The sequence below is a fragment of the Mycetomoellerius zeteki genome, unplaced genomic scaffold, assembly GCF_001594055.1.
Source record: "Mycetomoellerius zeteki isolate Tzet28-1 unplaced genomic scaffold, Tzet1.0 scaffold119, whole genome shotgun sequence".
NCBI lineage: Eukaryota > Metazoa > Arthropoda > Insecta > Hymenoptera > Formicidae > Mycetomoellerius > Mycetomoellerius zeteki.
The window spans coordinates 704,126-726,844 of record NW_017256116.1 but is presented as its reverse complement, the minus strand read 5'-3'; the positions used below and the strand labels follow the sequence as shown (position 1 = coordinate 726,844).

Genomic DNA, 22,719 nt, shown 5'->3' with positions numbered 1-22,719 from the left:
TTAGCCTATCCGCAATGTCAGTATAGGATTTCGATTGGCTAACACAACCAAAAATTGGCTGCTGCAGCCGATTAAAAATGCTATGCCATATTTTACCATCTAATTTGCTGCAGCAGCCAATCTTTTTTTCAGTGTAGTAATAGACTATATGTACGAATTTATCGATGTAGGGACAGGAATAGTATCCAGCTGGTATACTTAAGAATTGAATTACGCTGCGTACGCGTGCCACACGCACAAATGTATCGAATATCACAAGCAAGGCACTCACCAGCGTATATACACGCGTATGAGTATCGAGGAGGCGCGTCGCGTTATCAGCATCCTTTATCCTTGTCTTCGATACATTTCCAGTTCCCCGTTCCGGTATCCCTCCCGCGAATCACGTTGTTTTCCTTCGCCAGACGGTCTGATTCATAATCTATGTTACAACGGCGGCGCGTTCGCCGCCTCTCGCTGTCGGCCGTCTGCCTCCTCCTTGCCCGCAGCCCGCCGTCGGGTTAGCCAAGTATGTACATACATGTGTTGACGAACCTAACCTCACCGTTTTCCCGCGTGCAGTGGCGGGAGCTCTCACTCCCACTCGCCGAGTCCGAAACTTGACCGTTAAACGTTCGACCATGAAGAGAAGGACGCGCATATTATCCCACGACGTTAGATTAGACCGCATTTGAGTAATCGAAACCCGAAATTTGGCTGTATCGTTCTCCTACTATCTACTTGGAGGCGAGAGACAATAAACAAAGAAACCCGAAATTGTTGGGAGGTAACGTCTCAATGGAGATGGTAAACGCACGGTTCGAATAGGATTGTGTCCGTATGAAAAGGGATTGTAAAAAGGAAAAGTACGGAAGAGTAGAGGGGCAAAGTCGTGGGAGAAAACTGAGATGTTTCTAGAAAAGGATAGCCGTAAAAGAATGTGAAGGGAAGAAGAAAGAGATAAGATAAATGCGAGCTGTGATACAGTTTCACGATTGCGGCTTGTAAATATTATGAACAGAGATACTCGGCTATTAGAAAAAAGCACAGTATCCCGAATCGACCTTTTCACGCGTCTACAGTAAATAAAAAAAAAAGAAAAAATAGTGCGTGTGATCGCGTCCACGGCTTATAAGATGCACGGATTAGGATTTTCGAAGCGAAGTTATGGACAAGTACGATTCCATTGAAAAAAAAAAAAAAATGTGAATAACCTTCGTAGACTTACGTGAACCGTGGATATGGATAACGGAAATCGTTCGAACCTGGTGGATAATCTGGGTAGTCCAGGGAATCCGAGAAATCTAGGTTATGGGTATATCCGAAATCATTGCGCAATTCATAGTAACCAGAGTGACCATACAAATAATGGTAATCGTATAAATCAGGGAAATCTCGATCCTCAAAAGGAATCCTGGTCGGCCGATGTCTTCCCCTCCGCATTTCACATTCCGCCCTTCCTGCGTGTTTCAAAATGATACCAACACAAGCACAGACAGCACAGTGTTTCGATGACGCGAAACGACTGTCGTGCTTCCTCACGAGGAAACTGGAGGAAGCTTACTTGTTACAGTACAACGTTTAAGGTTAGAAACGACAGGTAGCAGTAGTGGACGTGGCGCGAGTTGTCTCGGATTGAAAATTCCAGACTAGTTATTGTTTTCTCGCATTCTTCTAAAGAAAGAACGAGACGAAAAGGCAATTGACCTCACAAATACACAAAAGTCTGGCAGTGGCTAAATAGAAATGAATAGAATGTCTCCAAATAAGCATTCCATAGAAAAAAGAAAACGCTGAGTCATTTTATCTCCTAGGCCAGATCTAATTGCTCTATTGTAAAAAAAAACATCTCCAATATTATCACTTTCATTTTTTCTGTAATAACATGTATCATAAAAAAAAATTGTATGATTTCCGACGGATCGATTTCTCTCTACGTCTGCAATTAAATACGGTTAATTTTAATGAACGTCTTGTACACTTATAATTGAAACAATTTATCTCTATAAGATTAAAATAAAAATTAAAAACTTATTTACTCTACAAAATTAAGATAAAAATAGAAAATAATTTATCTTGTATATTATACATATGTTTAAATAGAATTAAAAAAAAAATATTCCAACTAAACGTTGGAAGGTCAACTTTGCAAGATCAATCTTGATTCGTCACTGATTACACATCTACGCAATCCGTCTCGTCTCTCCATTCGAGTCTCACGAATTTCGAGGTCGTATCAGTGATGCACATTGGGTCCAGACACGCCGCGTTCGGCTCGGCTCGGCTCGGGTCAGCGCGACAGCGAGACTTTCAAGGTTTGTTCGCGTCGCGTGCTCCAACATGCTTCAACATGCTCCTACCGTAGCTCCTACTCACTCTATGGCTACGTTTACACCATACGCTTAGTCCGCGGCCTATACAATAGATGTCCTTGTTCATCCTGTAGGTTAAACAAAGGTTACGTTTACACCGTGCATTTAGGCCGCGGCCTATATAATAGATGTCCTTGTTTATCCTGTACTGCGCTTGGCTTAGCGCGGAGACACTACCGTGTCTCCAGATATTAAACAAAGACTTTGTAAAACTATCGTTTAGGTCGCGAACTAAGCGCACGGTGTAAACGTAGCCTATCAAGCGTATTGGAGTAAGAGCTATGGTAGGAGCATATTGGAACACGTTGGAGCATGCGACGCGAACAAACCTTCAGTCGCGCTGTCTCGCTCGCGCCGAAAGCTGCCGCCGAATGCAAGAAGAATGTATTTCGCTGTCGAGCCGAACGCAGCATGCTCGGACCCAAATATACATCACTGGGTCATATCTCGCAAGTCATGCCTCTTTTTTTCGAATATACAATCGAGAGAGTCGAAAGAACATCAACATGTTTTGACGAAGCGACTGCGCAAACAAGAGGTCGTGTTTTCTGTGAAGAAGGACGGATTCTTCACGTAAGAAATTTAATTAATATTATGAAATTTTCAATCGGACACTCGTAAATGCTAAATTACGCTCATAAGTGTGGGATCGTTCGAAAAAAATCTCATGCGAGTTCTCTTCGTGCTTCGGAAAAACGCTACATACAAAATGGATTCGTTTCCAAATTTCGTGCTTCTTTTATACACGTCGCAGATTTTAAGAGGCCAATTCGTGGAGGAAGAGACAGGTATAAACGTGGGCGGAGTACGCATACGCGTGCATCTGCGTGATGACTAACAGATGTGATAGAACGTAGTTTCGAAGACTTTGTACTTTTGAGGCAGCTGCATCAAGTTTACAACGACACCTCGAGTTCATAGACTGAATGGATAAATTTAGCTTATGAGAAAATATATGCGCATTAAAAAATTTTTGTCAACTCTGACACTGAATGATATAGTACCATTTTGTGTGCGAGCGTGCTCGAATGCGTGTTGCATTTTGTGTGTCGATATAAAATAAAACAAATGACGATATAATCCTTTTTTGTTCAAATTAAAAGTTATCGAGAGCAAAAATCATTTCAAAGAATCTACGTAGTGATTTAATGTAAATATTGATTCGCTGAAAATATACGATAATTGTTTGCGGAAAAATTGAATCCGAGTTAACGGATACTTTTGTTCTAAATAATTGATACGGTGGTGATGGAACATCCTGTGTACCGAGAAAGATACGTTAATCATATAATGCATCTTTATGTAACGAATATTTTGTCGACGCATCGCTAAGAGTTTTTATTTAATCATTATCCCTAATTAAAATGATTCATTCAGATACAAGATATTGAATTTTTTATTATAAAACATATCATAAACTTGACTATTTAAAGAAAATAACTTCAAAGCGTTATAAAATAGAACATATATACAATTAGAAAATTATCTGTAACATTTTCTTACACAATAATAATTTTTTTGCTAAATATTCTTAAAAAGCTTTAAGATAATTATTTGTAAATATAACAAATATAAGCACGTTGTACTCTTTAATTTCTGACTCGGCTCATAAACTCGGTCTCAACACACCCATTAAAGTCGATAATACTGTATATTTGCGCACGCGTTATAATAAAAGCGAGAGTATCTGTCTCTCACGAAACTCTGTGGATGTGTTGCTTGAGAGAAATAAATAAACCGCTTCTATATCTAATTTTGCAGCTTTCGTCCCTTCGCGATCCCATATCGTACACTCGTGAATTCCCCGTCGTGCATTCTTCGCTATGTAATAGGCTTAAAATACGATGCAAATGGAGCCAAGAGGCTCGTGGTTCGTACATAAAGTATATTCTAAGCCGCGCGACACTTATATAACCACAGCTAGAACTTCCGCGCAGATTGCGTTGTCTCAAGCAAAAATATCTCACCTTTCCTAGTAGTCTGTCTACAGTTATATTATAAACACAATAAGATACACTTTAATGTAAGTTGTCTTGATAAACATGTCGATAAGCGTAAGTAAAAAGTGTACGTTGATGAAATTCAGCCACCATCCTTGAGAACATTACGCTTTCCAATGAACAATCGCGTGTTTTGAATCTAACTGAGCAAAACTGATGAGAATTATCTTTAAAAACATATACATATACTGAGATAAAATAGCATAAATTTAAATAAATATTTATTTAAATACTGCCAATTAAATTTACTTATAATAAATAAATATTTACTTAATAAAAAGAAGTGATCGTTAAATCAAATTAATATTTTTTGTACCAAATAAATATATTTTTATATTTAATAAGTATTTAGTTGGTACTATTCATGTAAACATTTATTGAAATTTAGGATATTTTTTTCTCAGGGTACATTTATTTGTGTAAATATTTATAATTTCTATTTTTAAATGCATAAATAATACATATTTAAAGCTGTATATGCGCGCGCTGCTATGTGTATCACTGTATGTTGGCTGAGTCATCGAATAAATGCTGTCACTTTTAAGCACATTGACGAAATATTTTATTGATTACTCCGCACAAAAGACTGCTTCCGCAGCTGCCGTAAAAACTTATTTACAAGAAATGTAAATGCGTTATTTATCATCGAACAGACTATTGCGTGCGAGTGTCTGCTATCCCCAATCAACGTTTTTTTTTTACTCCGAGACATGATCTACCATGTCAACTACAAATGCTAATATACACAGTGATACCGGGACATGTATAAGTAGAAGCGTGTGCTATGTACCCAGGAGGAAAAAAAGAGTATAGTCGCATCACGTCGCAACATTCTCTTATTTTCAAAGCATCCGTTCGCCATCGTGCGTCTTTGTATGGTATAAGACACAGTGTAGGAAGGTCATAATGATCTCATATCTTTATTCATAAACATCCCACAGGCATAACGAGCAACCAGGACAAAAGTATCGCGCGTATTTCTGATATCATTCAGTATACTAGGCGCTACATTGTTAAAAAGTATTGTTTTCACAGAATTTTATAGAACTGTAAATTTTATAAAAAGTCTTGATGTTGAAGGGACAAAAATATATATGATATTTCACGTCAATTTAATCGTTAAAGAGCACTTTTCGATTTAATTCTAACTCGTTGATAAATTTATAAAGAGACCATAGAAATAACTTCTATTAAATCGTAAGCTTATATAATAAGAAGCTTAAGTTAAAGCTAAAGCTTATATGAGTAAAAACTTATATATCCTCTACAATAATATTTCCTCCTGCTTATGGAGTAATATAATATTACTCCATAAGCAGGTCCAATAGTTTCGCAAAACAATAGCCGGACGTTTTAAAGCGAAATTTTCCAATAAGAATAAAAATTTTATATGTATTAATACGAATAAATAAAATGTCTCCATTCTGGAACTATTTCAATAGAAAGTACAGTTATTTTAAAATGTCTACAACCGGGTAATTTCGCATCGTTTTAAGATTAGCTAATTCTAAACATTAGAGCAATCGTTATTACTTCACGTAGCTGCGTCTGTAAAAATCTTTCGAAATCTGTCACTTACTAAAGTCCTGTCTGCAAGACTGCAATCGAGATTATTGAGATGCTTCGGAATAATTGGCGCAATCGATTTTTATCACTATGTATCAAAAATAAAACACATTTGTCAGCGAGAATATTTGCGAAACGCGTCTTTATTATTGTACCATGATTTTGAATTTTAATTATGACTTAATAGACCTATTATTATTTCACAAAACTTTTTATTTTTATCCTTAATTCACACACAAGATCATAATTAACATATACATATAATTATTCTCTTTAATTCTATAATATTAATCCGTCGAATAAAGAAAATATTTTATGAATTAATCTTTGGATATTTCGACGCCATTTCAAGAATTTCGTATAATCGTTGATTTTTCTAGATAATAATAGAGCTGATAATCTTTGAGTACAAAAAGCGCAATTGAGACCGTGATAATGTTTGTTTCGAGATAACTAGCACGACTACTACGTGACGTCAATTTTTATGTCTGTCGCTACTTATCTTAATAGAGTCTGTACTTCCGTAATCAAAGAGAAGCCGGCGAAGAGTTTTTAAGTCTCGTATCGTAATTACGATGGCAACGTTACTCAAGAAATCGTGAATGCATTCCGTATAAAAATGTAAATTGATTATTATTCTCAATAAATCTCGTTGGGCTCAGCATATGGTAAACCTCGCACGATTCGGATATTCCGGAGATACGAGGCTAGTTTTCACAGCAGGTATACTAGCAGACCCAAGTCTGTCTTGGCTCCGAGTTGAATCTTTGAAAAACGCGTATTTTCGAATTCTGTTCCCAAAGACCAGAACTCTACCCAAACAGACCATCTCGCACGGATAGGATACCTTACTATTACCTTTACAAGCTTCTCCTTTACAACGCACCCCTCCTCCATTTTCCTCTTCCCTCGTTTTACACGCACGTTCCTGACCATCACTGTGATGTCGGACTTTGTCCGTGGACTTTCTTTCTTAAAATACAATTCGCCGCGTATGACTCGTGTATGAACGAGAATTAGCACTCCGCTTTCAGAAATTCGATGGAAACAACAGAGACTTATACAATATTCTTGATATATTTCTAAAAGTTCCCCTTTTAAAAAAACTTTATAATAACAGAAGAGAGAATATTATAAAATATAAATGAAGTAATTTTTTTTATATATTATAATAAAATCATAGTACTAAAAAGAGAAAATGAGAAATGCATTTTAGGCGCACTATTTATAGAAACTATATTACCGAAAGAACAGAAACTCTCGAAATCTTTCGGTCCACTTCTTTAATGGCTTCGAAAATATTTGCCGGATGATTTTTATCGGACGATCCTTTACCATTTCTGCCGCATTAGTGAAATATTTTACCTTCACACGGTTTAAAAGCCGTCGAGATCGACGACTCCAGTTTATGTGCACAAGAGAAGAAAAACGAGACTTACCTATGCAGCTGTACGGGAGTGGACCTCGCAGGTACGTGCTGGTTATGCGAGGTTGGTGGTTGAGGCTGACCTCTGCCAGGGTTCGACGTCGCGAGCGAGTGGCCGTGGGACCCATGGGGGTGACCGTGGGGGTGGGAGTGTGGGTGCGGAGGAAGGGCGTGCGGGTGTGGATGATGATGGTGATGCAGATCTCCCCCCACTGGGCCCACAGGGCCCACCGGACCCCCCACCCCCAGTCCACTCACTACCTGAACTTGCTTGCCCACTGTCTCCATCACCCCTAGCGCATTGTGAACTGAAACAGATATATAGATCGTTCTATAGAAATAAAATACTTCCATCGAAGTGCAGGATTTTTCAACGCGATCGAAACGCGACGAATAAGGAGAAATATTTGTAAAATTTAAAAGTAAAATAAAAATCACACAAGAATTCGGAAAATAAAATTACGTAAAATTAAAACAAATTTAAATTGCACAATGTCACAATTTTGATACATCGACATTTCGATTGTCACTCGAAAAAAAAAAATAAACAAAGAAAAAGACAGTTCGAAGAAATTTCGTGCAGGTGTTGCAAATTTCGAAAACTATTTAAATCAGTTCAATCGTAACGGAGTTTGCCTTTAGAGTCCGTCGGTAGACCATTACGATCCCTGTGACCATTAATAGCGGATCAATTATGGCGATACACACGTCATTCGATATCGCTCAATTATCATCGACGTAGTTTTTCATATGTCCACTTAGCGTTGAATAGATTGAATGCATCAATAGCGACCAGTCATGACATTGCGGAAATGTACGCGGTCTGTTTATCGTGCCTTTCCTTTCGCAATGGCGAGGTATATCAATCGCAGGTAGAAATTAAAAGCAACACGAATGCGAGAAACGCGCATCGTGCAGTATGCAATTACAGTTACATTGAAAACGGGAAGTAGATCGAATTTCTTGCCGATTCACCTCGAGTCTTTGTAACGGCACAAAATACGCGTCTATTAACTCTTTACAAGAAGAATTGAGGATAATTTAGACAAGACATTCGAGATGCAGAGTTACATTACTATATAAAAGAATATGATTCCTTTTTCAAAATCAAAACAGAAACGTAAAATTATGATCACTGCAAATTACGTCACTGTATAATTAAAAGTTTGACAGAATGAATTAGTTTAAATTTAACTAACACACGCATAGACGCACTTCTGACTCTCTTCAGTTCTTAAAATTCTCAAACAGCTCAGCTTGAAGTGCTTTTGCAGGCATCGAGACATCCTGTATAATGTATATGTCAGCATGAATTGCACATTTATAGAAATTCTTTACTTCTCACATGGCTGGCATAAATGAACTTAGAGGCACACGGTAATACATATATTCATGTCGGATGGCTGGGGAGATGGTGGACGAATAAGTGCTGCATACGGATACGGCAAAATAAAATACGAATATGTACAGGTTCCGCGCAATGCATAAATTTATACGTGGCTATATGTCTCCGTCAAAATATATCGAAAAATATTCTGTAACGTAAGACAATGCTTCTCAAATTCTTGCAGGACGCGTACTATCAAATAAATTTCTCTGTCGTCAACTAAATTTAAATTTGCAAATTTTTAATATTTAAGATGATTGATAACTAAAATCTTTCCGACAATAGAATTTATCAATAATACACTGATTCGTTTTTATGAATATTTAATATAAACAAAATGTAGTACGAATTTATAGACGTGCTAGAAACAGATCTATACGAAGCTAAATATTTTAAACCGTTCAAAGAAGAGAGAAGGTCTATACATTAGTCATAGCAATAATGTTTAATTAATTTATTATGACACACATATGTATTTTAAAATTGCTTCATTAGATTTAAAGTGCTGTATCGCTTGAGAAATAAAAATGGACCGTGATTAATTTTAAAACTATCACATTTTGTGAAATATAAGTAACTGAAGTTAAAAAAACGTCAATATCTTAATAATTTTAAATGGAATTTTTTAGAAATATGCGAGAGAAGCGACACAAAAAGAAAATATCAAACATTTTATTGATTTAGTTTACAGAAAATTTTAAAAAAGTAGCTAAGCTAAAGATAATTGACCCCATGAATTTTTGATACTACTAATTTTGATCGTATTTGCAAGAACTTTAAGGATGTTTTATACATATATTTTCAAAACGATAATAAAATTATGAAAAAATTACAGATTATTCTAAATCACGTTTAAAAATAATACGACAAATTTGGTGACGGTTTAGTAAATTATTATATCTGAATTACAAGTTATTTTAATAAATAGTAGTATTTTTTAAATCTATGCTCTCTAATAAAAATATATGAAAATGTATTATAAAATAAATGATAAAAATTTAAATTTTTTAATATAAGTACATCATGTATTCAAGATTATTTACGTAGAGTTATATTGCGATGCATGAACTAGTTGTCCAGTAAATAAACAAAATATTTATTTGTTCTATATCTTTTTAATTAATTAGTGAATCTTTGAAACTTTGCATAAATTATTTTGAATATTTGAAGTATAATACTTATAAAAGAAAAATTTAAATTTTTTAATCATTTTTCAATTTTCTCTTTTAACAATAAAAATAATAACAAATAAATTACAAAAATGTGTTATTAAACAAAAATATAATCTTATTCATACAACTTTCATATGTACATAGTTTATTTGAAGTATAAATATTAAACATACTTCCAAATTTAATTTTTTTTGCAGGGACTCTACGTCTAATACATCCTTAAAATATACAAACTGCAGTTTCGCTTACAGATAAATATATAATTTATATTAATTATGCACACACATATATTGGCATATTTTTTGCATGTAAATAATGATACAAAATATATTTCGTGCTATTAATAAAGGTTCATTCTGAAATATAATTTATTTAGTTCATTTTCAGACAAATATTAAGATATTAGATGATGTCATAAAATAAAAGAGAAATTTTTCAAAATATATACAAAATTGAAAATTAATTGAATATGAACATACTACAAAAAAATGCTCAAATTATCAACAATATCTATTAATTTTATATTCTTTAGTTAAAATATCAAATAACATCTCAATAGCTAAAGTATAAAAAATAATTTATAATTCATGAAAAATTTATGAAAAAATAGATTTATATCTCACGTACATATGTATGCCATCCATTTGGATTATTGATTTATTAAAATAATATAAAATATTTCTACATTAATGCATTGTTTTAATTTAAAAGGTTCCTTTCTCTCTCTCTCTCTCTTCTTTAATTTCCCGACAACGGTAATTTCAAATCCAAAACAGGTATCGACACGCAATTAAGATTAATGAGAGTACGAAGGAAGAATATAGCACCGGCATCATTCTCTAGAAAGCGGTATAGAGTCATGGACTTTACAACGTTATAGACCGTTGGTGGTGTGCCGTCTGCATATTCTACACCAGACAGCAAGCCGTCGTCACGCGAGCCCACCGCAATTCCGTAAAGAAAGGAAAAGTTCAGGACGCGCGATGTGCAATAGACGTCGGCGCTCACAGGCGCATTATAACGGCACTAATAGTAATCGATGTGCGAGCGACCAGAGGGAGAATCGCTTCGCGAAAACGAATCGAGAGCAAATCAAATTCACGAGTGACACAAGTTTCGCGCGGATGGGAGCGGGCAATCGATGTAAACGTATAGTCGTGCGAATCGAACAACGTTGAAACAAGCTAAACCCATCACTGTACAAGTGAAATTACGGGAAAGGTGTTCAATCGGTTGAAAATGTATTTAATCGCTTCATCATCGAGCTCGAAATTCACAATGCCTTCGGTGTGCAATTTCACACGCCGAGAATTTTATTTATAATTTATTATTTGTTACATGCACCGAAAGCTATTGAAAAAGATTCATCGTTTTCAATTTTCGCATAACGTGAAAATGCCACCCCATACTTTTCTTTTATTTCTTGCATTTCATATTCAGAATTTCTGCAGGATATTATACATTTTGGGAAATATTCTATCAATTATTATTGATATATCTATATCAAAATTCTGAAAATGAAGTTACCTTACAAAAGAAATTATTTTTAAATGTTAATTGCGTATGTAAAATAATTAAAGGATAACAGTAATAAAAGTTGAAGAAAAATAACCGTCTCTGAATTCGAGATCTCTCACTAACAGTAAACGAGAGATACCGGGTGCCGGTGACAAGTAATCTCTGTCTCTCTTTCTCTCTCTTTCCGGGAGATGCGGGGTGCATTACGTCACGTCCACCGGCTATCAGAACGCTTGCACGCAGTAAAAGGGGGAACAGGGGGATCTTATAAGCCGGGCGTGTACGTGCACCTGCTTTGTGCGCTAAACTAAAAATGACGTTCGGACGACGGTAACGCAGGGCAACCGGCTATTAAAGCGGAACTACTCGGCAAAGGCGAATCTCCCTGCTCGGAACGAAGTCGATACGACACGCGTATTTCTGTCGCGCATCATCAACCGACGTCTTTATCTTTGAATCAACGCACGCGCCATACTTTTCATGTTTCTGATAGATCTGGGGCCTTATTCTCGAAAAATATCGCGGACGAAAATATTCGGAAAATCTATAATAAATGTACTATGGCATTTTTCATACATTTTCGTATGCGATATTTTTCGGGAATACAGTCTCTGACCGTGCAGTCAGAGCAGAGTGCGTATGTATTGGTTGGAAAAATTACAGGATCTGCCTTCGAATCCACGTCCGAAATTAAAACTCGCGGTTCGTTCCGCCTGGTGGACAATTGTTCGGACAGAACATAATTCGCGTTGGATGAATTTTAGTGTAACGAATGCGTCGACAAGAGAATCTTTTCCGCCTTCGTTCCATATATCCCTTTTCGCTTTCTCTTTCTCTCTCTCTCTCTCTCTCTCTCTCTCTCTCTCTCTCTCTCTCTCTCTCTCTTTCTCTCCGTCCCCCAGTCCCTTCGTTCGTTTTCATGCTTTCCCCTCGGTATCGTCCCTTTCTATCCCGTCGCTTCCCAGCTCTTCGCGTCTCCGTCTCTTCGGGCGTCGCGTCGGCCGTTTTGTACTGGAACGTACGCGGGATCGATATCTCAGAGTCCTATATAAAATGTCTATAAAAGCGAAGTAGAAATATGCGCGAGGGAGACGACCGTGACAAACGCGCGGAAATGGGGAAAAAATAAATTAATTAAGGGCGACGCCGCTGCGCGTATCGGCGCTAGACGCCAGACCTATATCCGGTGTAGAGAGCCTCGGTGTGGAGAGAAAGCTACGGAACTTGGGAAGGAAAGAGCTGTCGTTGCCGTGGCAAACCATCGCCGCTATGTCCCCTGCGAAAGCGACTGAACTTCGTCATCGTAACCGATCGCTCAATATTATGGCAAAAACTCGTTTCTCATTGAATAACAAGACATCGAGTTGAAACATCTAAAATTAGATGTTTAGTTTAAAATTAGAATTCGGATTTCAACCGTTTCGAATGAATTTTTATCAACGTGTGTTGATTTCATAAAATTTTTTATAAAACTACGGAAAGAATGATGTTGCTCAAGTATCTAGAAAATTTAGCTAAGTACACTGAGAAAAAAGATATAGTATTGGTAACAAAAAAAGAAAATTGTTCACAAATGGCCGATTATCATCACTGAATTATTTTGTTAGATGAACAAAATTTTTTTATTTAACAATACAAATTTATTTAATTACTTACGTTTTGTAAATAACAATGTCAAATTTTATTATCACTACAAAATGAATATTCTTTTATTAATTTTAATAAAATAATCCACTATAGAACGTTTGGCGGAGCTGTCAGAGATGGCGTGTCTTCTCGTAAGAGAAATTCGACGTCTGCCTGTATAAAGCTGGGACGATTAGAGACTAATCTCGTGGACTTCTCGGCTCTCGCCACCATGACCAATCATGATAACAACCAGATTAGTAATCTCAATTGCTCTAAATCTATATATACTTTTGCTAAACTAAGGAAATTAAAAAACGCCAAACATAATTTCACTCTGTAGAAAGTGAGAAATATATATTATTCTTAGGCAATCGTTCTGTTCCGGTAACAAAATGTTCTATTTCTAACTACAAAAGACCTATAAACATCATACAAAACAGTTTTGTATCATTAAATTATTAGTTCATTTAGTAAATTCAATAAATTAATATTGTGGTAACCAACGATTGGATCGATCAACAAATACAATAGTTTTTGTGTCAGTAACAAAACTTTGGTTATTGATACAAAATATTTCTCTCAGAAATGTACAGATCTGAAAATAATTTTGTTGGACTATCAAAATAATTAAACGTAGGAATTTCAAGCATGATGAGGAACGCTGCAAAAACTTTTAACATTCTTGCAACTAGTTTAAGCGTCCTAATTATTTAAATGGTTCAACAAAATTATTTTCAGATCTGTATCTAGATAAACTTTTAGATACTTCAGCAAAACTGTTCTTTCCGTATAATCTAAAATGTCCGAAAGTTTATCTGTGATTTATAGAGACGTTAAATAAAATTTAATTAAAAATTACTATCGTTACACACACAATGCATTAATCATCTATGTTATATTAATTAAGATACGAAACGCGAATGTGTTGTGTGGCGTTCGTTTCTCAGCCTCTGACTGTATAAGATTCATAATCATCATTCTCCAATGTAGACCTTCAGTTAACGTGATTCGCCATTCGAGCCTCTAAAAATTGTCGAGTTTATAACGCGTTTTACTATTCTAAAAATTACCGCCCGGCGGCGGACATGTGCCCTTCATTATACACCTCGATATACCCTTCCCTCACTCCAACTTTCTCTAAAACCGTCTTGCCAGTCAGCGTCTGCGTCTCGTCTAACTGCACAAAGAAAGAAAGACAGAGAGGGAGAGGGAAGGAAAGAGACGCGAACCGTGCAGCTCGCACGGGCGGCCATCTTTCCTCACGCTTGGAAAAGAAGAACGACGGACTCGCCTGACGGAGTAACCAGCAGCGTGGAGTTCACGCACACCAACGCACAGCGGTAACGCAACGCTCAACCCACACAGGCAAACTGACAAGCCGTTATACCTGGAGAGGATCAAACATACGTTCGAATCAAACACGCGTACGGCCAAAACTTAAAAATTACCGGGCCATATGCTCGCAAGAAATGTCCTCGCAAAAAAAAACAACCGCACCAAGAAAAAAATCTGATTGAAAATGGACGAATCTCTCAGGAAGATCTGATTACATCAATCAGAATTCTAGTAGATTTAACTAGTTTCCGATTCGTTCATTTTCAACTAACGTTTCAATTATTAATCCACAACTAGACATTTTTCTCAGTGCGTCTTTAATTTTTTGAAGAAACCTCGCAGATAATTAAATATTGTTTCAAGATATATTAGCGCGATGGTTTTAATCTCCCTGTAATTTAGTGAAGATGTTTCGTATTCCGTCGTGATGCTCGTTGTAACTCGAAACATTGAGAAATATTGCTTGCGGTAATTATAGCGACGTATTAACGTGACTTTTCAGAGTAAACGGAAAGTATGACGTCCCATTAACTCGACATCGCGGTCATTCCAGGCTACGTACTTTAATAAGCAAGACGGATACCGGCAAATATCGTTAACGTGAATACGAAATGCCGCTAGAAGAAGAATGACGTTATTAACGGCGTGTCTCGCCGAAGCTCGTGGATACATTGACTACGTTTACACCGTGCATTTAGGCCGCGGCCTATACAATAGATGTTCTTGTTTATCCTGTATATTAAACAAAGACACCTATCGTATAGGTCGCGGACTAAGCGCACGGTGTAAACGTAGCCATTCAGCCTTGGACATTTTCATACGTTAGACCGCGCGCGCGAGCTGCAATTAAATTACGGTAATTGCAAACTTTCTCGTTGACGCGTACACGTCACGCGTGTATTGCACGCACGCACGCACGCACGCACGCACGCACGCACGCACGCACGCACGCTGCGCCCCCGACGACGTTGCGGTAATTAATGCTACAACAGACCGATGGTCCTCAAGAAACGCAGGTGCATCCGCCACGATCAACGGTTAATTTCGCCTCCCGCGTTTGTGTTTACCGAGATCCAAAGGCGGGAAGAGCAGGTTCAGTATCATTACGTATAAGTCTTCATTTCTTATTAAAAAAACAAGTTCGAGCCGTGACACCGTGAATCAAAAATAATTTTTGGAGGATGTTAACGTAGGAGTGACAGGATAAGTGAAGGCGATTTAGAATATAATGCCGTAAGAATTAAATTCGACAATGATGCGTAAGCGATATATTTGTGATATGTTATTTGTGTAAATTAACTTTTTCTACCTAGAGATAAATAGAATGACCGACCTGAATGATTTCAACCGAAGGTTGAAAAGTCCGGTTTTGTTATTGTTAAAGAATACAAAACTATGTAACTACACTGAGAAAAAAATAATAAATTCAAATAAATATTTATTTAAATACTGCCAACTAAATTTACAATAAATAAATATTTATTTAATAAAAAGAAATGATTGTTAAACCAAATTAATGTATTTTGCACTAAATAAATATATTTTTGTATTCAATAAATATTTAGTTGATACTACATTCAAATAAATATTTATTGAAATTTAGAATATTTTTTTCTCAGTGTAGTGTTTTCGCTAATAAACTTTGCGTTGGCTCACATGCTTTGTCTTATTGTTAAAAATAATTTTTCTCTAACGTGGTTACGATGGCAACGGTCATAACAGTGTCGTACAGTAAGGCAAACTTTATCGTCTTGCAAATATTTTTTATTTTCCCCGTTCCCGCGCGTCCCAAATCCACGACGTTATTTTTCACGTCTGGTACTTTATGTGGATTCAACTTAAACTTCGAAATTCCAAAGTTCAACTAAATCTGATCGTGAGGCTAAGTTTATACCCATCGATCTTGCATTAACAATGCGGGAAGAAGAAATGGAACGTTGGTAAAAGGATTTCGTTAAGACTTACAAACGCGATTCACGCATCCTTTCCACATCCCTTTCCTTCTTTCGGTATTTTCCTTTGGTCGCCCACGTTTAGTTCGATTCAACGACGGAACGTGAAACTTGGCGACTGTTTCCAAACTATTATGGATTAACCGCATTTCGGTCACGCCACCAACGGCACACGAGCCAGCGAGAGGGAAAAGAAAGAAGGAAGAAAAATGAAAGATAAAAAAAAATGACTCACCGGTAATGACGTCAGCCGTGGAAAGCGAACCGGATCTGAAGTTTTCCCGCGGCAGACGGCGGTCGATCCACCGGCGCGGCGATTCGATTCACCGGCCTGGCCTGGCCGGGCGGGGACGACGTCGACGACGATTCTTCTTCCGTGTAGCAATTACGAGGCACACACGCGCGCTCGTACACATATGGTACACACACACGCGGGGCGGCGCGTATCCTATTTAGAAAATTCGATCGGCCGATCGATCCGTGAAATCCGCGACGCCGCTTCGTCACTCCACAGCATACTTGGTGCCGGCGAGCGTGCGCGCGCGCGCGCTCGCTCGCGGAGAAAAGTCGTCTTGTTTCCTATCTCCTTTCCTCACCTCCGTGGCCACTTGTTCCTCTCCTCTCGTTTCCACGCTCACGTTCCGTGCTCCGTTTACTCCACCCTACGTTACGCCGTCTTCCTCTTTTTCTTCTTCTTCCCGCTTTCCGCCTGTCGCCGCACTGCACCGCGCGCACTGTCTCCACGTGCACTGTCACGCGGCACCGCACACACGCGTGGACACTGCCCGTAGAATCGCCAAAACTCACGTCTCTTCCTCTTCTTTCGCCGCCTCTTCTTCGTGTCGCCGCTTCCGCTGCGATCTCTGCGGGAAGGACGAGGTCATGGGAAACTTGCGAGTTAATCGCCGCCGAGAACGTAGACGACGTCGCTACTCGACGCTACTCGCAGGGAGAACGCACGCGACTCACGCGGCCGCGAACGCGCACGCGCCCGCGGTAAAGTGCGGATAACAGAGGGGTGCAACTATCGCGATGTGACGCGACGCGACGCAACGTGACCGATTCGAAAAGCTGAGAAATCGTATTTCGTGTTTATTTGCCTACGATACACTTCGAGACATCTGCCTCGACTATTTTAAGAAATTCACACTTACAAGGTTATTTACCTAATCATGTGCATTTGTCATTCGGATATCATTCTTACATTTCGTTGTGTCCGAGTTTCGTAGCGTAATCGTCCGTTGTTTATGTTATTACATCACGGTTTATTTTTATCTAAATAAATTTGTAAGTCGAGAGAGTAAATTTGGACGCTGGCCACGGATGCCAAACAACTCTAATTACGAAGGGTGTGTTTCCTAGGTTAGTACACCTCGATTACGCAATCCGAGTATTTCGAATCGCGCCACGTTTATCGTCGGCTTCGTTTTACGGATGAAACGGACGAAGTAACCGCGACACGCGTTGTTTAATCGAAGAGCGTTGCACCGACCGACAGTCGCACATACGCGTCATTATACATATAGAAGACACACGCGCGACACGTGTTCCGTCACGAATTGAAGACGTAAGTATACGATCCGCGCGCGTTATTAATATCAAATTATATGCCGATGTAAGTCTCAAGAAATGAATCCTCCGATACAAAACGTAACAGATTTTCAATCTAGATTTTAAATATATAAATTTGAGCGATTTAAAAATATTGGAAAAATATTGGCGTATGTCAGTAATTGCAAATTTTCCACGTTTCATACAGATGTTGCGACATTACATCGAAATCGCTATAAAAATGAAGTTCAAATTACGCTCCGATAGGCATTTTTACGTCGTATTGCGCATTTCCGACCTTTTGTTTCGGTCGAATACACGTTCGTTTCTACCGATGTAGATTAATTGTTAATCTCAGTTTAATTTACTTTTTATCTTTTTCTAGTTCTAAGAATTAGAAAAAATGGATATTAAAAAAAAATGAAGGATCGATTAAACGAAAATTAAAATGAAACTACATTGGTAGAGAGAAACAGGCATTAGTTACGCGCGAGAGACGCGCCGTCGCCTTCGAGCAGCCAGTCGTTTTAACCGACTGACCCTATCGACGGCGAGCGATTAGACTGAAGCGTAGTGCTCGACTTCCGGTTCAGCTGTTCGCACAAAGATCCGCATGTTTCTCCGACCCGCGTGCCTCGCGCCACAGTGTTTTGTTGCCCGTCGTTTGTTTCCGCTCGGTATGCTCCGTCCTACTCTCAGTTATCCCCACTTTCTCTCTCTCTCTCTCTCTCTCCCTTCCTCTCTTTCTCTCTTTCTCCTACCCTATCGCTCGCCCCACCTCGTTCCCCCGTTGGCGCTCAGAAGGTAGGCGCACCTCGTGCGCCCGAGAATTTCCTCATTGACCCGCGCGCTCCGTATTCCACCTGCGACTCGTCATCACCGTTATTAATATCGTTCCCCGTTGCCGCCGCGCGGACCTCGTTATCGTTCCCACGGCGGGAATCGCGCTACCGTCGTCACCTCCGTTTTCATCGCCATCGTAGACGGTCGCACAACCCTCCTCTCCTTCCGACAAAATTGGGCAAGGTGCAGCCGAATTAACGATCGGTAGATTTATCGAACAATTGCGTATTAACGATTAATGATTAATGATTTAAGTAATTTGCAATCGTGATTAACAAGCAACTACGGCTTAAATAATCACTAATTATGACTTTTTAAGTAGGGAACGCGCGAGTACATCCGTAATTACAATTGGATCGACAGGTTGACGTGACATTTAAAAAATAACGAGGCTACTCGATAGACTAGTGCGATATTCTGCGTTTGGTAACTAATAGGAAATTATGATTAAAGAATTTTACGTCAATCGCATCGCAGACAAGTTAAACACGACTGTCAATTCGTATGTTTCACACGATAATAACAATTTCAATAAATTCGTTCCGATTACACGTAAAGATATTCTCTCAAACGTTCTATTTTATAATGACATATTATACGATATTTTGCATACCGCTCTCTGTTTGACGTTTATTTTATATATTTCATTCACGAACGAGAGAAAAGGGAAAGAAAAAAAGAGAAACTGGAAAATCCCGAAAAACATTCGCGAAAGGGTTGGAAAAAAAGTCCAAGGAGGACAACGCTCTCTCGATCTCGTGCGACGAGATCACACACAACGAATGGTCCCTTCTCCTTTCTCCCTCTTTTACGCGGTCGGACACGACTCTCCCGATACCCTTCGCGTGCCACCGCCTCCTCGTTTGTTTCTTCTCGTCGTCGTTCCCATCCGACACGTCGAGTGCCGACCCCAGTGCCCGAGAATTCTCCTCTTTCGACAGCAACGGTGACCGGAGCGCTTCTCCTGTGAAACAAAATACATCTCTCATTAAAATTATATATATTTCAACGATGCCAATCAACCAGTGATTAACGGCGATTAATTATTTCAGGAAATGAAATCGCTATGATATCAATGCGTTTGAATTTAAATTTTTACTCCAGAATCCGTAAAATTATTCCGATTTCAAATCCTCGACATTTTCTTTTTCTAAAATCATTACGCAGAAATGTAGTCGCAAATTAGAATTAATCGTACGGGGTGAATAAGAGAAAATAAAAATAAATTGCTTGAAAATAAAAATAAATGCGTCTAGCGTCTGGACACCATGGTGTACACGTATAAACGAGTGAAAAGGAAATTTAAAAGAATTCGCTTAGTTAATTACGAGTAGTATTAGAATGATGCTTTCATTGACTATTCGGTTTCCACTTCTTTTTCTCGGATACTAGTAGAAACTAATTACGTTACAGACTCGGCAGTGAGCACGATAGGAGGTCACGCGATAACGAACGAAACACTTGTAACTTCACAGAATATTCTATGTTTCGGTCTCTCTCTATTTTCCGCGTAATCGACGGCAATTACGTTCCGTGTATTTCCATGTATTCTAACCATAAATGAGGATGAATTAACACGCAAATGAGTGATCGAACGTAAACCGGTATAGTGAAAAAAAAACAAAAATGCGCGTTGTTAGCATCGATTTGGTACGTCATTTATCATTATCTGTGAGGTTGATAGAGGACTGAAAACACCAGATGTGTGGTAGAAAGAAATTACGGTTGCATCAAGTTTAGGATAAGTGTTCAATAATAACTGGTTATTGACCCGCTATTATGCACGGTTTATAAATTCAATTCTATAATGTATAGAAGAACCATAATGTAAGGTACATGTAGATAAGTTAAGTTATAGAAACGATGAATGTATATCGAAATATAATATAATATTATTCGGACATATGTACTTGGCAGCCTTACATATTTTCTCAAAATTTTATATCCTTATCTATGCAATATAACTCATTTATCTAACAATATCTTTCATCTATACAATATAACTCATTACAGTATCTTTTATCTATGCAATATAACTCATTACAGTATCTTTTAGCTATACAATATAACTCATTACAGTATATTTTATCTATACAATATAATTCTGTAAATATCAATTCTAATATTATACCCAACGCTTCAAGTAAACTTTGAAAAATGAAAAGTTTTCATGAACACAGAAATTCTTACAATAAAGACATTGTTAACAGTGATTTTCGTTTAGAATTTCTCGCGTGAAAGTGCAAACTACCTTTACGATAAACAAAATTTGTAAACCTTGGTCGTCGATCAGTGCGCCGTAAGTCCGACGTAAAGAAACGTAATGTATTTCGCAGGAAATCCGCAGCAGCCGACGGAGATACGGCAATTACGGTCGGGATACGTGTACCAAGCACGCAATGGGGGCGATCGATCGTTCCTCGCGCAGTGGGAAATACTGCGGGAGAAAGCATCTGACACGCGTTTGCGAATTGCGCCGGTGCCGCGTCCAAGGAACCTGGGTCGATTCGCTGTATTGAATACGCAACAATAGCAAAAATGGCATCAGCTGTGCAGGACAGCCTAGCTTTCTTACGATCGATCTTTTTGTTATGCGGCTCAAAACAACGGTACTGGCGCCTGCAACCGTTGAAACTATTTTCAAACGTTCATTCAAAGATAGAAACTTCAAAGTTAAAACTTTACCACGTTAAGAAGGAAGTTCGAAAGAAATTCAATTATGATCAAAATAAAATTTTAATTCAAGCTTAATTCAAGCTTGGAATAATAAGCTTGAAATAATAATCATCGTCGTTCACAGTTGCTCTCATTTGATTCAAACAACGGTACTTTAGGTAACACTTTCAATTTGCTTAAATATGTAAAAATTTAGCTAAATATAAATCTGAAAATAATTTTGTTAGACCATCAAAATAATATAGGACGCTCAAACTGATCGTTCGAATGTTTAAACTTTTTGCAGTATTTTTCATGCTTGAAATTCCTATACGTAATTATTTTAATGGTTCAAGAAAATTATTTTCAAATCTGTAGCTAGATTTTTTGAATACTTGAGCAAAATCGTTCTTTCTGTGAAAGTGCGATATATAATTTTCACTAGAGTGAGGAAATTCACGAGTATGGAAATTAGTCGAGGAATCTCATCGTGTGAGCAACACGAATGCAAGGACTTATGCATACGATACTGAAGAACAGACGATCTCTCGATAGCGTTAATCGCGAGCAAACGCGCGCGATCGAAAGTTTTCTCAAGAATTAATCGCACACCTCGTGTTATTACCGGCTCTCGCGCGGTATAAGTTGAGTCATCGCGTATAGTAGTGTACTAATGGTCGTCCACCTTGAGGATGTTTCCTTTAGGGTACCCTACGTGGCCAACTCCCCCACTTGATCGTCGCGAATGCGACGTGATCGGTCTCGTGATATTTGCCGCGTCAACCGAGGCGTCAACCTATTCAGGTGGCAGGCGAAGAACAATGACGCAAGAATTGGGGCTTTTTCGCAATTCGGCGACACTTTCGCGAGACGTCGAGAATCCCGCAGAAGCGACAAATTAATTTAAAAGATATCGCGAATAGAACCAGCATCGTTACTTTCTCCGGAAACATCAATAATTGATTTGTAATATTTCGGAATTTCTAGTTCACTAGGAGATCAATAAAGACTCTTGTATTAAAGAGAAAATAACTTGGTATGTTGTTTATATTTAACATAGAGACTGCATCTGCGCACTTTCTCTATTCGCTATTATCTTCCAAGTATCCATATATAGATAATATTAGAGACATAATATAAATAGCTAAAATAAATTAGTACGCGTATTCTCACTGACCATTTATTTTGCTACGGTCGAAGGTAAAGTACGATCGCTAAGAATACTCGGTGGTATCAAAGACGAGGTATCGAGAAGACGGAGTGTACTTCAATAATACGTGTTTCACACATAAGTGGTGCGCTAGGCGTCGCGCGCGCGCATGTGTGCGCATTAT

The 22,719-nt window shown here is 38.1% G+C and overlaps 1 protein-coding gene and 1 pseudogene across 1 annotated transcript in view; both read right to left on the bottom strand.

Moving 5' to 3' along the window:
- The window catches only part of LOC108729714 (LIM domain-containing protein A), a 33,213-nt gene extending 16,574 nt beyond the window's left edge, over positions 1-16,639 (bottom strand). Inside the window, exons 1-2 of the mRNA XM_018458929.1 lie at positions 16,572-16,639; positions 7,357-7,651 (exon numbers count right to left, since the gene is read on the bottom strand). Of these exons, the coding sequence (XP_018314431.1) occupies positions 7,357-7,631 (275 nt within the window). The 5' untranslated portion in view covers positions 7,632-7,651; positions 16,572-16,639. The remainder of the gene's footprint in view (positions 1-7,356; positions 7,652-16,571) is intronic.
- A 342-nt stretch (positions 16,640-16,981) lies between these two features.
- Positions 16,982-22,719, bottom strand: part of LOC108729706 (uncharacterized) — a 22,583-nt pseudogene continuing 16,845 nt past the window's right edge.